At 32.8% G+C, this 15,169-nt stretch overlaps 1 protein-coding gene across 3 annotated transcripts in view; it reads right to left on the reverse strand.

Annotated features, from left to right (window-relative positions):
* Positions 1–15,169, reverse strand: part of LOC126775760 (zinc finger protein 541) — a 239,789-nt gene that overhangs the window by 5,153 nt on the left and 219,467 nt on the right. For 2 of the 3 annotated variants that reach the window (XM_050497844.1, XM_050497842.1), the window contains 10 exons: positions 3,018–3,209; positions 2,793–2,931; positions 2,504–2,718; positions 1,857–2,432; positions 1,553–1,780; positions 1,271–1,475; positions 1,012–1,194; positions 687–925; positions 490–603; positions 295–392 (listed from right to left, as the gene is read on the reverse strand). In XM_050497844.1, the coding sequence (XP_050353801.1) occupies positions 295–392; positions 490–603; positions 687–925; positions 1,012–1,194; positions 1,271–1,475; positions 1,553–1,780; positions 1,857–2,432; positions 2,504–2,718; positions 2,793–2,931; positions 3,018–3,209 (2,189 nt within the window). The remainder of the gene's footprint in view (positions 1–294; positions 393–489; positions 604–686; positions 926–1,011; positions 1,195–1,270; positions 1,476–1,552; positions 1,781–1,856; positions 2,433–2,503; positions 2,719–2,792; positions 2,932–3,017; positions 3,210–15,169) is intronic. The other variant, XM_050497843.1, reaches the window with a different exon arrangement.

The following is a 15,169-nucleotide window of genomic DNA, read 5'->3' on the forward strand; positions in this document are numbered from 1 at the left end:
TATACATTAAATTTAAAACATTCATCAATAAGAAAAGTAGACAGTGCTATATAGCACAAACGTTCCTTAAGCCGGTGTAAAAGTTAATTTACTATTTTAAACCTCAGATGTTTTTAAAACATGCCCAATTTAAGCACACCTTAATAATTATACTTTCCACACAATCTTATCAACACATGAATATTTAATGCGACTGATGTAAATTATTAATGTTTAATTATTTTGCATTTGCGAATGTTTGCGATTGAGGCCGACATGGAAGCGATATTGTATTTTCCAGGACTTCAAACTTACTTCCCGCAAATCTTGCACGGAAACTCCTCGCCATCGTAAGCGGTCGGTGGAGAGGCGCACAAAGCCGAGCCGGGAGCTGAAACCTGTCCTAATGTACCCTGGATGTGGACAAGTCGAGCGGGTTAACATCGGTACTTATCGCTATTCCGTGAATCTGAAGACAAAGTGTAGGCCAGGGTTGATGGCAGTGCTTACTTGCGGGATTTGACCGTCGTTCCAACTTCGCAAGTACAGCGTTTTGTAGTCTTTAGTTACCTTCTTCCAGAAGTAGTAGAACTGGATGCATTGTTTCGAATCCTTCGTTCTTATCTAAAACATAAAATCGTAACTAAGGTAATCATGCTCTATTTATAAGAGAAAATTATTTAGGAATATACTTTATGATATATTACCAGCTGTGAAATCCTAAAGAAGTCTTTGTCATATTGACTTAGGCCGGCTAGAAATGCTTCGACTTCGTCTGGCGTCCAGCGAGATTCATGCTGTGAAGGTGCAGCAGGACGGGACATAAGACGTAGAGTAGCGGCTCGGATATCCCCCCCACATTCGCCTAATGTTTGCAAGGCGTACTCTCTTGTGTGTCCACCGACAGGCATTGCAGCACACATCGCCAGTTCCATGAACATACGAACTAGAGCCAAAACCGTTTCACAATTAAAACATGTAAACAACATTTAATAAGCAAAATGTAAATTATATTGTTTGATTAAACTTTACCTTCGTTGTCATCAAGGCCATCATTTATGCCAGGATCCCATAGAAGCTGTTCAGGTACTCGATGAAGATCTATACGATCATTGCATAGCTCAGGTATATCAGCTTGATGATCTACTCCAATGTTAATTCGTGGTAATCGATGATCTTCTAAATGTGAGAGCAGGTTAGCATCTGCTTGGATTCCTACAAATTAAATTTAAATTTGCTTACAGTATTATAAACATTAAGTATATTATATTAAGGTAATGACTATACCAACCATTTATTAATTCCATAAATAAGCCGCAGCCGTCTCTATCCGGTGGTAGAATTGGTTGAGGAGTGTAGTGATCAACTGAACGTCGCATACGTGAACGATAAGGACCAGCTGGAGAAGCACGTCTTTTACGTCTTTGTGGTGATGCTGGAACGCTGCTGGGACTTAGGAAAACAGCAGGTAGAGGATCTCTTCCTTCTACGCACACCTGTAAATATAAAAAAATATTAATTTTGTATGAGAAAAAAACTTATCTGGCATAGAAAGTTTCTATCTTTTATATACCTGTAGTGTCGTGTTATCATGCCACTGGTGAAGAGGTGCGGTAATAGGAGCTCCGATTCGGTGCTGTCGTCTGATAGCACGTTGATTTAGGAAATCACGTGGACTGCTCGATAAAAGTGGGTCTTCTGAATTCAGCATAATTCGCCGTGCTGTGGTTGATGGTTCAAGAACATATGCGTCTAATGACCTACATTCTTCAGGCAGCACTTCTTCAAGTGCTTCTTCCACCTATTGACATGATTATAGTTAGATAATTTATTATGATTTAAAATTAATAATTTAACAGAGTTTAGGCAAAACACACCTCCTCTTGGCTTGACATCGTTGCAGTAAAAAAGGCAGCAGTTAGTGGCGACGATGCACGCGGTACAGTATGGGCAGGTGAGTGAGCATCATGGGACGCAGGCGGTGTTGGGTAAGCCAGACCAGGCGATGATTCTGGCTGTGTCGAGTAACTTCCACTTGGCGATGTCGCTGTGTAGGCTAAGCCAGGAGAATCTCCAGTAGTATATGATAGTCCTGGTGAATTTTCAGTATATCCAATTCCAGGTGATGGTACTGGTGAACCACCATGACAGGCTCCAAAATCAGCCAATGATTCTGGGAGTGGCGAGTTAAGTACAGCAGCAAGGCGGCGACTGGACGGGAATGTAACTGGCGACCGTTCTCGTATTGATGCGGCAACAGTTGCATAGTCTTCTAGTGACGCAAGTTCTTCTAATTGATCTGATGTGGTGGCGAATTGGAAAGTATCTTCATTTAGGGCGGGTGAAAAATATCCATCGTCAGAGTTAAAGGACACCCCAAATAATTCTGGACGAAAAGTGAATTCTTGTTGTGGTGAACCTTGACCTGGATCTGATGATGAGCGCTTTACAACCTTTAAAAAATTAAAAAGGAATGTATATGTACAAAAGTAGCGACAAAATAAATCATTTATCATAAACTTACCTTTGAACTCCCCTTTTTTAATAATTCAATTAAAGTTGAGTCTCTTTGGTTAGCGGAAATGTTGCTAGTTACGGTGCCAACTGGAGGTGCGCGCGGTGATACGAATTGCATTGATGAACCAACTATAGTGGACGATGTGGAGTTCTTTATACTCGATAAGGGCGGTGGTGCAGGCGCTATGAAACCCGAACGAGAAGTAGTCATATCTGATGAACCTGAAAACATGTTGAATGGATTTGTAGATAAATTGCTATTAATACTAAACTTTATTCATAAATTAATATAATACCTATACATTGTGGCGTTGTTACATTGGCCCCTCGTCGACTTATGATCTTTTCTTCTATCAGCGCTCTTACAGAAACAGAAGCTGTTTGTAACGGCGGTCCAGTTGACTCCTTTTTATCTAATTTTTTACTGTCGGAATCCTGTTTGAAAGAAATAAAGAAGGTATACACTTGAATTTAAATGTTACAGTTATTTTGTGTTATTGAGAAAAATAAAATGATTATACCTTTTTAAAATATCCGCCGTGTAATCTCATGTGGCCATTAAGAGCAGGGATGTTTTTAAATTTTCGATGGCACAAGTTGCACTCCACCGGCTTGATGTCCGTTGCCCGAGGTGGGCCTCCGGCCACGCCAGTAATGTTTGTTGACCCGCTGCCAATTACACCGCTCCCACATTTTGGGCTACTCTGCTGCGTCTGTAAAATTCACGGCGACTTTATATAACTTCAAAAGACTTTCAAACCTATTACGTACTTTGTAATTTCAAGGTATAAACTTTCGATCTTGAGTAGCTCGTTAATATTCCAAGTTAATTAATGGATTTTGATAGACTCTGAGTAATCTCCGATGGTTTAAAAGGTAAGGAAATGGTAATTATATATCAATAAATTGCAGAACAGCTGGTAAAGGAAAAATAATTTCTGCAACAATTTGTTATTTAACTTTGCTCAAAAATTAATCTTTTAAAAATTTTTATATAATTCAAAAAAATTGCCACAAAGAGCGCAGTGCGATAATTTATTTACGTAGAATTTTAATTAGTTGCGGAAATCCGTAGCACCGCAGCAGTGTCACCGGTCTTCGTTTCCTTTGCAGAAAACAACATAACAAAATATTCAACAATAGTATGAAGATCCACAAGGAAAAAAACATTTACTTAACTTTTAAGCGAAACATTACATTAGTTAAGTTAATTACGTATGTATAAACTTTTTAATTCCTAACTATAGGCTATCCAACGACATATAGTTTATATTTATATTATTAATAATTTTATCACTGAATTAATGATTTAATTTAGTTATTAGGTAAGCGCCTAATATATTTATACGCTTTAGATAGGAATTAAAAGAAGCAATTTTTCACCTTTAAAATTAAAAAGACGACTGTCCTTAATTAAAGGTTTTTTAGGCCGTGACACTCGGGATGATGTAAGGATTGTAACGATATACCGAATCATAAATCTTCAATTAAATACAGTTACAATTTAATCTGTTCAGGCATTGAAAAGTGGAATAAAGTAACTCACATACATGAACTGTGAAAACAGAAAACATTTGTTTGGGCAAGCGTTTAAAAATGATATTGGCGTTTACATAATCGCATATATTTTTAGTAGCATTGCTAAATATATACATGTCACAATAATTGATCACACAAAAAATTGTATTTTTTCAAGTTCAAATATAAATTGACTTCTGACTAGAAGTTTATTTTTTTCTTTTACCTCTAAGTATACAAGAGCTGTTGAAAGTGGAAAATGTAAATGCGAAAGCTGTAGATAAGTACGTGGTAATATATTTTAGCTTAGCAATCCTAATAGATGCCATTACGGCTGCTCGTTAGGTTAGCAACAGTTAACTCGTTACTTATAAAATAAAAGTTGCAGACAATAATTTAAATTAGCTTCCATTTCGTACCGTACCCGTAACAGCCTGTGAATGTCCCACTGCTGGGCTAAAGGCCTCCTCTCCTCTTTTTGAGGAGAAGGTTTTGGAGCTTATTCCACCACGCTGCTCCAATGCGGGTTGGTGGAATACACATGTGGCAGAATTTCAGTGAAATTAGACACATGCAGGTTTCCTCACGATGTTTTCCTTCACCGTAAAGCCATTCCATTTCGTATGCACTGGTTATTATTTAATCATGCAAATTTTTTTAAATAATTATTTCATTTAATTTCATCCAAGTATTAGATAGATTCTCTATTTTAAAAACCAATATGCAATGCTTAATTTTTCTTTTCGAAAATATTTCATTTAAAACAATTGTATATACAAAAAATGTCAAAAATAACATGTAATAACGGAATGTAAAATTAATGACAAATTTGTTAAAGGAAACTTAGTAACTGCTTGGTAATATATTGTTGGTTTCTTTCACGTGGTAGCCCTAACAGCGTCATTAGGGCAGCTCGTTAGGTTAATGCGCGGGAGGTGAGAGCAGATGTTTGTTAGGTACTCGCTAGTAGCGTTTTTACGATATATCATTCTTGTACGGTTTTATAACTACATTTTAAAAATACTCACATTTTTTAAGTTTATTTATTCATTATTCTAAAATGTATTTTACATTTAATTCGTATTAAAGCGAAGTAAAGATTGTACGAGATCGAATTAATGAAATATTTTAAATCATTTCGTATTATAATTAAATTAACGGCTTTAATAAAAATATTTTTCAATACGTGAAAATATATTTATCAAGAAAATGTGCTTAAATTTTCGCTATTTTATTTTATTACGCAAAATATCAAAATATCTATTTAATAAAGCAAGTTCAGAATCATAATAACTTATACTTTCTTTACAGATTGAGTTAAATAATATGTAACGTTTTAGTAATATCTTCAGTACGTACATTTTACAACACGAACTATATTAAAAAGAGCAAAGCAAACAGCAAATTTAAAGACAAATTACATATATAAAAAAAATATATTTTTAAAATTAGTCTTACTTTAGCCTTAGGAAGAGTTGGAGTTTGAAACAGTTGTGTTATCCAATTGTCCATTGCACTTTACACAAAAAAAAACAACATGACACATTAAAATGGCGCCAATTTCGGTGATGTCTGACGTTACGCGGTGCTTATCTCACGGTACCCGAAAATAAAATGATAGTTCAATGTATGGGAAAGATATTGAAGAGATGACCCCTACAGATGTTTTTGAACTCGCGAATTGTAAGATAAAGTGACCAGTGGGACAACAAAAGACTTTTTATGAAACGAATTTGCATATGCGTTTAAAGGCGCGGAATATTAATTTCATTGAGCGCATCTTTTTGTCACATTGGTGAGATAAATATAAAGTTTGGGTCAAGAACCTAATCTTAAGTGTTTATTATATTCTGTTTTTTTTTTTTTAATATTAAGAATTCCCAATAGCAAAGAAATATAATATAATATAAGTAATTATTTTAAATTGAATTTTAAATAAATTATTTATGGCTAAAGTAAAATAATTGATACCAAAAAATACTTTGGAATAATTCTTATTTTGGTATATTGTATTTTACTCTTATTAATAATTTTTTTTAACGAATTGTGTGAATTGAATCAGTTATGTTAGTTAATCCTTAGAAAATCAAAATGAAAATAGAGTTGTTGTATTAGTCTTTATGTAAAAATAAAAAATGTACGTGTGGCGTAATAAATGCACCTTGACACTTGCATTACGGATACAAATAACAAATAGGGGTTAAAATAACATCTAACAATGTAGGGAGACGTCCACGTGTCGTCCAGAGGTCAGAGGTCAACTGTAGAAGGCCAAGTTCTTAGGGTGTCAAATAAACACGCCCCTCCAATAAATTACCATTTTTAGTACCTGAGCTATGAAAATGTAAATAAGAAGTAATAAAAAATATATTATTTCGAACATGTCTAGAATAATTTTAAAAATAAAAGGCGTCAGTTGTTTTTTAATCGACTTCAAAATTATGTTTGATGTATAAATCAGTTGATAAATAAAGTCATTAGGTAATTCCACCTTATATTATATTTAAACTTTATTCAAATTTACGGCGATCTGTCGATGACGTTGAAATGACGCTGATGATGTAGTTTAATCATTCGTTTATATTCGGCCTCACAGGAGGCACCCTTAGGACACGCGTATTCTGAGCCCTTAATTGGGCTCCCAACATTCGGCTGAGTATCTTAAAGACTCGCCTCACACCCGGTGAAGCTGTCAAGGCCACCTGGACCAACAGCAACAGGTATATTCAAAAAATACAAAACCATGTCTAAAGTCTGAACCAATGATGTTGCCACAATCTCGCCGTCATATATTATATATTTGTTTTGTAAAAACTTCAAAGCAACAAAGATATTTGTAATTTATGTGTTTAAAAATGATACTTATTTATATATTTTTACAATTATTATTTTTTTATTATGTCGACACTTTTATGTAAATAATGAGAAATAAAGTTTCTTTAACCCGAAATATAATATTTTTACACGACAACAAACGACCCTTGGCTTTTTACTCCGCAATATCGTGTTAACAAATGAAAAAGAATACAACGCTCAGCCGATATATCTTTTACATTATGATTTTAGGTTTCAGTTTTATACTTACAACTATTATTTAATAAATCTTGAAAGTTCTTGTAATTCGTCCTTCGACGAAGAACGCAATTTATATGCTAAAAAATAATTAATAACATAAAATTATGTTTTAAATATACAATGTAAAATCAAGAGTAATAAAAAGAAATAGTGAAAAAAGATGAACTAAACATCTGATTTATATATACTTAAAATGTATTAAATAATGAATTACTAGATATACTATTTATTTTACATTATCCCAAAAAAAAACCTATCCGTTTATTATATAATATTTGCTCATCATCCATCACACTTAGTACCACTTGGCTTTCCTCCGAGTAGTCACGTAAGTAACGCGTCTTCAATTATGCATCGGGACGTTTACAGCGGAACGGATCTGCGCCACCTGCGTCGTTGCCACCCTTCATTATTAATGAAGAAATTAACTATAATCATTAACAGCGGAATATAACTCTTAAGTGTGACGAAATAAGACCTTATTTTCTATAGGACAGCAGTAAATCAAATAGTTCAGTGGTTGCCATCATCGGATGATGAGTGTTTTCCACCACGCATATACACAGCAATACAAAGTATTGTTGTTTGACAGTAATTAAATAACTGCTGAGTTGTGCATTAGGAATCTTGTTCAGTGTCGTATCCAGTGGTATGAGTATTTCCTATGTATAATTTAAAAATGATTTAAGGTTAAAAACTGATAGGCATTTGATTACCTACTTCGCTTATAAGCAATAAATCTTGCAATAGAAATATATTATTTAATGGAATGTTTTTAAAGTTTCACTTTATCAATAATGGTGTATAATTAGTAAAAACAAGGACTTTATATTGAGAATGTACAAAGTATTACCAAATTACCCAATGCCAAATTTTTATTATTTATGTTCTTTTTTTATTAAAATAAAATATTCAGTGGCAAAAGATTTTTCTATATTTCCAATATGCCTTCGCTACATTTTATCGTCATAGTCTGAAAGTGTCGTACCAATGAAATATTCAAGCGCACGCTGACAGTGAGTAAAAATCGAATTTTGACGCTAAATAAGTTTTCATGATACGACTTTACGATATTTTCCTTTTGTTATACATACACATAGCTCGTGACATATTTATTGATTAATAATAATATTTCCAAGATTTTATAAAAAATAACTTTAATATAAAGTAAATATAAAAGTACATTCTAATTAAAAACGATCCAAAATCACCATTTTAAACCAAGGAAACGTCACAAAGTTAAATTCATTTAATAAAATGTTTCTTTGATTCTCGTTCTGTCCCATCAGACGCCGCCGGCGAGGGCAAAAAGAGATAAAGTTTAACGCGGACACTACAAATGAAATCGTGGCGCCTTAGGATGTGCATGATCAAGAGTTGGCTTTGTTACTTTAGTATAATTGAATTTAGTTCAGAATTTTTACTTACTTTTTCTAAAATCATCTATGATATTACTAGCTATTTAGTGTAACCATTTCTATAGATCCTTGAACATCAAGTTGATTTTTATTTTAATCATGTTAACTAAGACTAAGATATTGTGTTGGTATTAATTATAATTGCACTTCCGTCGAAATTAATTTAAAGCGTTTGATATAAAGAAATAACATTTTAAGTTTTAAAATAAGTTTACTACGGTTCCAGAAAAACTCACAAATTGGACTACTTTCCACCTTTCCGTGCCAGGAAACTTTACGATTTTAATACTGTCCATGAAATTTATGGCTCGTGCAAGGCGGAGAACTTTACAGCCGCAAATAAATTCTAATATTTTCGATGTTACATCCATAAGACGGCGGCAAATACAATTTTCTGGCGTGAAACAGAAATAATGCTAGCAATCCATCTCAATCTGTCATTTTAAATTTAACATGTTAAATTAGGATTAATTTTGTACTTCAATTATTTCAGCTGCATTTGGAGTATTTATAACGCATATAAATACTCAAATTTGTTAATATTACGATACATACATTGTTTAAACAAATCGTCTACACTAAATATTTTTTACATTACAGGTGTGACTTTTAATTTTTCTTTAGGAAATACAAGAGTCGAGATGACTCAGTGGTTAGGCCCACTCATCAGATATTCTACCGCAAAACAGCAGTACTTGATATTGTTGTGTTTGACGGGTGAGTGAGCCAGTGGAATTACAGGTACAAGTGCCATCTACTCATCAGATATTCTACCGCAAAACAGTAGTACTTAGTATCGTTGTGTTCCGATTTGAAGGGTGATACGACAGTGTAATTACAGGTAAAAGGGACGCAATATCTTAGTTCCCAAGGTTGGTGGCGCAAGCAATGGTTAAAATTTCTTACAATGCCAATGTCTATGGGCGTTGGTGACCACTTACCAGCAGATGACCCATATGCTCGTCCACCTAACTATAATATAAAAAAAAAATCTTAACCGAAGATCCAAACCTAGGCAAGCTTACTTGTATTTAATTGGTCCTTATAGTTCATCTCGAGTTCGACGGTAAAAGAAAATATCATGAAACCTGCATGTGTCGGATGCAAATCTGGCACATATGTATTCCACTAATCCGAATTACCGCAGGGTGGTGAAATAAGCTCTAAAAATTTGTCTTTAAAAAAGGAAGGGAGGCCTTAGCTTAGTAGTGGGAACACTTCAGGCTGTAACTTTTTTTTTTTTTTAACTATTAAAAGGCAGATTGATTTCCATAGAGGTAAGAAGATACTGTAAATAACTGTACAAATCGTAGTGATTATCGATTCGAGTCTTAATTATTGGATACCTTATACGACCCCAAATGTATTATATGAGCCCGGGCTTTGTATTCAAAGCTGATAATTATAAAATCTACGAATTCATTTCATAATTTATAGTATTTATATTTAAATTAAATGCATAATATAGATCATGATAATAGATTTAATTACTTATACACTAAATAATTACATTAATAATGTCCTTTCCATTATTTGAGCCTTTACATTATATATGATATATTTCATAATAACTTCAATGAAGTCAATCTTCGTAGTGTTCTGATATAATACCTTAAATATCTACCAATAAAGTATAACAGTAACAGCCTGTTAATGTACCACTGCTGGGCTAAGGCCTCCCTTTTGAGGATAAGGTTTGGAGCTTATTCTACCACGCTGCTCCAATGCGGGTTGGTGGAATACACATGTGACAGAATTTCAATGAAATTAGACACATGCAGGTTTCCTCACGATGTTTTCCTTCACCGTCAAGCACGAGATGAATTATAAACACAAATTAAGCACATGAAAATTCAGTGGTGCTTGCCCGGGTGCTTTTTAATAAGGTATAAGATCATCTTATATTATGTACGTCAATATAATTATAACGTCATTACGTACGCAAATTCAGCAATCCTTAATCGTAATGAAGTGGTTCAAAGTGGATTTATTGCGTTCAAAGCATTCCGATGTCAATATGTTGTGAACAAAACGTGCCGGTTTGTAATTATGAGGCCGTGTTGTACCGGCCTTTATTACTTCCTGCAGGTGACGTCAAATCAGGGTCGATCAAAGTGAGTGCTTTTAATAAAGCACCCGTCACTACAATCTATAGGCCTCGCTATACGCATCTCGTCTACAGCCACCCTTATACCGATCATCTATTAGTTATGGCTTCGATTAAACTGATATACATCGTAAATAATTGTGTCCCCATCTATTGAGTCACGTGTTAGCTGTAATTAAATTGAACTGTTAGTGAAATATAACAAAGAAAGGTAAACATCATGGCTTTTATTTACGTATTTCTGATGTTATTCATTTAAACATACATTTTTGTATACCTCTCATGTGTTTGCGTTCGGCGCAATATGCTTAATAAACACTGCAATAGGATATTTGGAAATGCTTATGCTGATAGATTGTTATTAGCAAATAACCGTGTAGATTTAGATTAGATTGACACTGTACGGTTAACAAAAATCCTTAGTACTCGTTCTTACGAAACTAATGATTAAAATTAAATAATTCGATTCTTCTCTATTGTAATTACACTAAAAAAGATTTTTTTATTATAAAAAAAAAAAAATTATATTTATCCTCGTATGCTGTTTACAATTTTATTCGTGTAATATATTTGAATTTAATTTCAACTAGTTTAGCAGATGTGGATTGATACATAATTTTCTCACGCGAAATAGATCAGCAAAAATCTCTCCCTACACGCATAAATCTCATTAAACAAGACCATTTTATATTTCTAGTTTAATGAAAGCGCGTAAACACCCCTCGATCAAATCTATGGGGTTGGAACAGGTGACAGCTCCCGTGATGAGCGGTCCAGTTTTGCGAATTGCGTCCCTCTACTAAAATACACAAGTTGATTGTCGTGTTATTAAAATTTTGTTTTGTTCATATTATTCTTGGATGTATTTTTTACTTTATGATTTTTTCTTCATTTTTAAGCCAGTTTCTGTAATTAATTTACAGATTTGGTTGCGAGGCTTAAAAAAGGAGCAAAACTAACTAAACAACAAATCATACTTAATAGCTAGAAATTTGATTATAATAATAATAATATCCTGATATCCTGAGACATTTTTCACACACGGTCATCTGATCCCAAATTAAGCTTGTACAAAGCTTGTGCTATGGAAACCAGACAACTGATATACTACATATACTACTTTTCTTTTATAAATACATACTTATATAGATAATTACACCCAGACTCAGGACAAACACAACATCATGGACATGTTCATGCACACAAATGTCTATCCTGGGTGGGAATCGAACCCACAACCTTCGGCGTGAAAGGCAAGTGTTCTACCAACTACGCCAACCGGCTCGTCAAATACAATACATAAATTAAATACAGTACATAAATTAAGACTGTCTGTCTAACGTTGAAATTAAACAAATTTAATATTTATTTATAGATTAAAAGTGACCATAAAATAATTATAATTCTATGGAAAATAATAAGTAATGATAATATATAAATAACGATAGTTTGTTCGAGCCCCATTTCATCTCGCGGTACGAGGGTCACTCGCAGCTGAATTATTAAAGCGATGAATGCTCGTTTTAATTCACTGGACATTCGCACAGCAATCCGCGATGTATCGGAATTAGCATAAGAATTTGTTTCTCACGGAGCATAGTTTCGTTGTTTCGTATTATTTGTTAGGAATTATTAATTCCGCTAATGCTATTCATCTAGGTTTGGTATTTGTGGGAATGTGATTTATAAATTTACTTCAAGTTTTATGAATGGCTTTTAAACTCTTTTTGAATTCAAAGTTTTATGTTATTATTATTATTAGTATATATATTTTGTAATGTTTATAGTATTAAATTATCGTTTTGTTCTTACCTGATTTTTTTAAATTTTGTGTGTAGCTGTGGATTGTTGGTGCGAAAATCAAATATATTTTAATACTAATAGCCAATTAAAAAAAGTTCTCAATTCAGTTGTATTTTTTAGGTCTGTTACCTCAGAACTCCTTCTTCAGATTTTTTTTTATTGTTGGGTATCTACCTATATTTCTCGATAGGTCCTATTTAAATTTAAAGAAAAAATACCATCCCTAAGAATAATAAATTAGGGGATGACTTTTTTTATGGTCTCGAATTGTATGTGAAGTCGGTTTTGTTTTTAAACAGCTTTATTGCAAATAAATAATTAATTTAATATTAAACAAAAAAATAAATAGAGCAAGTGTTCCATACATTTCACTGTAAATATTTTAACAATTTATTAATATTATTTCGGAATCATTAATTAAAATCTAATTTATTTACAAATTAATTTGAATGAAGAATTAATTGAAAAATTATGAACTGAAACAGCTATTAATTTCTAACAACGAAAGCATAATAATCTCTATTCAAAAAGCTCATTTGTGAAATTCAAAGCGATATTGGTTCACTTCAACCTGATATTATAAGTTCGACTAATACGTGCTTCGGCGCACAATAACATTTTATTGTTTTCGTTTACAAAGCGAACTATTTTCAATCGCGGAATGGTCCCGACGGTACCTGTATTGTCTATACACGAGGTATGTATAAGAAAATTAATGTTGGAATGCTTTACAAATTGAACTTCCTTTGATAGTACGAGTTATTAAATATTTTGTATTTTGATCCATCACTTTATTTGCGATCTAATATAAAATGAATATTATTAAAATTATGTTGTTTTATATTAAATCAACTTATTGATGGTAATTTATTTTTAAGTTAATATATTTATAAGCTAAAATAACTTTATAATTTAGAACTGAACTACAAGAATAATTTTAAATTTGATGTCTATATATATCAAAATAGAATTTAACTTGATGTTTGTTTTATCGGCTACATCAGCTACGAGCTACGAGAAACTCTACGGACTACTACGTAGCAGTTTATATTGCGCTTAGTTAGTGTTATGTTATGATTTGTAGTTCTAAATGCTTACTTTACAGGTACGTAAGAACTTTACACTGAATCGCTAAATCTAAAAGACCCGATTTAAACCTTAATACATCTTAATCCCATACAATTGAATCATTCAAATAATACTAAATATAATTTGTGATACTTCTTTTTGTAATAATAACTGATTTGAAAATGATATATTATTAACATAACATAACACGTAATTATATAAGAAATATACATGGAAATAATACAATTTATTCCGCATTTGAACACGGAGCATATGTTTATTGTTAACTGTATGGTTGTGTGTGATAATATAAATTTATGTTTTTATTAAACGTAAAAATTTTCAGATTAAGGGATTATTACAATTATGTTTTGATATGACATATGAATTAGATGTATATAAACGTTATCAATATCATCGAGTTCACTTATTCTTGTATTTCTGACATTTATTAGAATATGTGACTGTTTGTTAGTCTGCTGCTCGAAATTACTGGTGGTAGAGCTTTGTGCAATCTCGTCTGGGTAGGTATCACCCACTCATCAGATATTCTACCGCAAAAAGGCAGTACTTGGTATTGTTGTATTCGGGTTTGAAGGGTGAGTGAGTGTAATTGCAGGCACAAGAGACATAACATCTTAGTTCCCAAGGTTGATGGCATATTGGTGATGTAAGCGATGGTTAACATTTCTTACAATGCCAATATCTATGGGCGTTGGTGACCACTTACCATCAGGTGGCCCATATACCCGTCCGCCTTCCTATTCTATATTCCTATTATTATAAAAAAAAAATGTTATCACCAATTGGTATCGGGTTAATATTGCCTTTCTATAATAATATATTTTATTGCAAATTAAAAAAATATCTATAACTACACAAATTGATTACGTATTACTAAAAAAAAAAGTTATATGTTAACAATAATGAAAAGTACGTTATGACTGACATTAATTTATATTTTATTTTTAAAGAACAGATAGGCGGACGAGCATATTGCATGTTAAGTGGTCACCATCACTCATAGACATTGGAATAAATGTTAACCATTGCTTAGATCGCCAATGCGTCGACAACCTTGGGAACTATGACGTTGTCCCTTTTGCCCTTAATTACACTGATTTACTCAAACCAGAACACATCAATAACAAATACTGTTGATTTGATATCGATGTTGTTGCTGTTTTGATGCGATAGAATATCTGATGAGAGGGTGGTACCTACCCAGCCGAGCTTGCACATACCAGAAAATCAAGAAATGATTATATAAGGGCATCTTATATCTAAAATAATCTAAACAAGTATATCTACTATATACTCGTATATATGTTATGTGATCTAAAAATTTAACAGAGTTCAAGTATCTCATGCGAGAATGTGAACACTACACGAAGAGGGAGTAAAACACTTGGTAAACAGAAAGGGTGAGGTGAATCCCTGTTTAGTAGTAAATAAGAGGCGCTTAATTCACTACAAACACGGGATTAGCGTCTAAATACTAATGCCACTCATTGTGTTCTCTAAATACGAAACCGTTCTTAGTATACTTAATATATTTCTAATTCGGATTGTAACTATAAATTTTCGTATTGTAATGGGATAAATTAAGAAGATCATTTGTCGTAGTTTATATATGTTTGTATATATTATTATGATTATATATTAAACATAAAATATATTTTAA

This window comes from Nymphalis io, chromosome 19 (assembly GCF_905147045.1).
Source record: "Nymphalis io chromosome 19, ilAglIoxx1.1, whole genome shotgun sequence".
NCBI classification, from domain to species: Eukaryota; Metazoa; Arthropoda; class Insecta; order Lepidoptera; family Nymphalidae; genus Nymphalis; species Nymphalis io.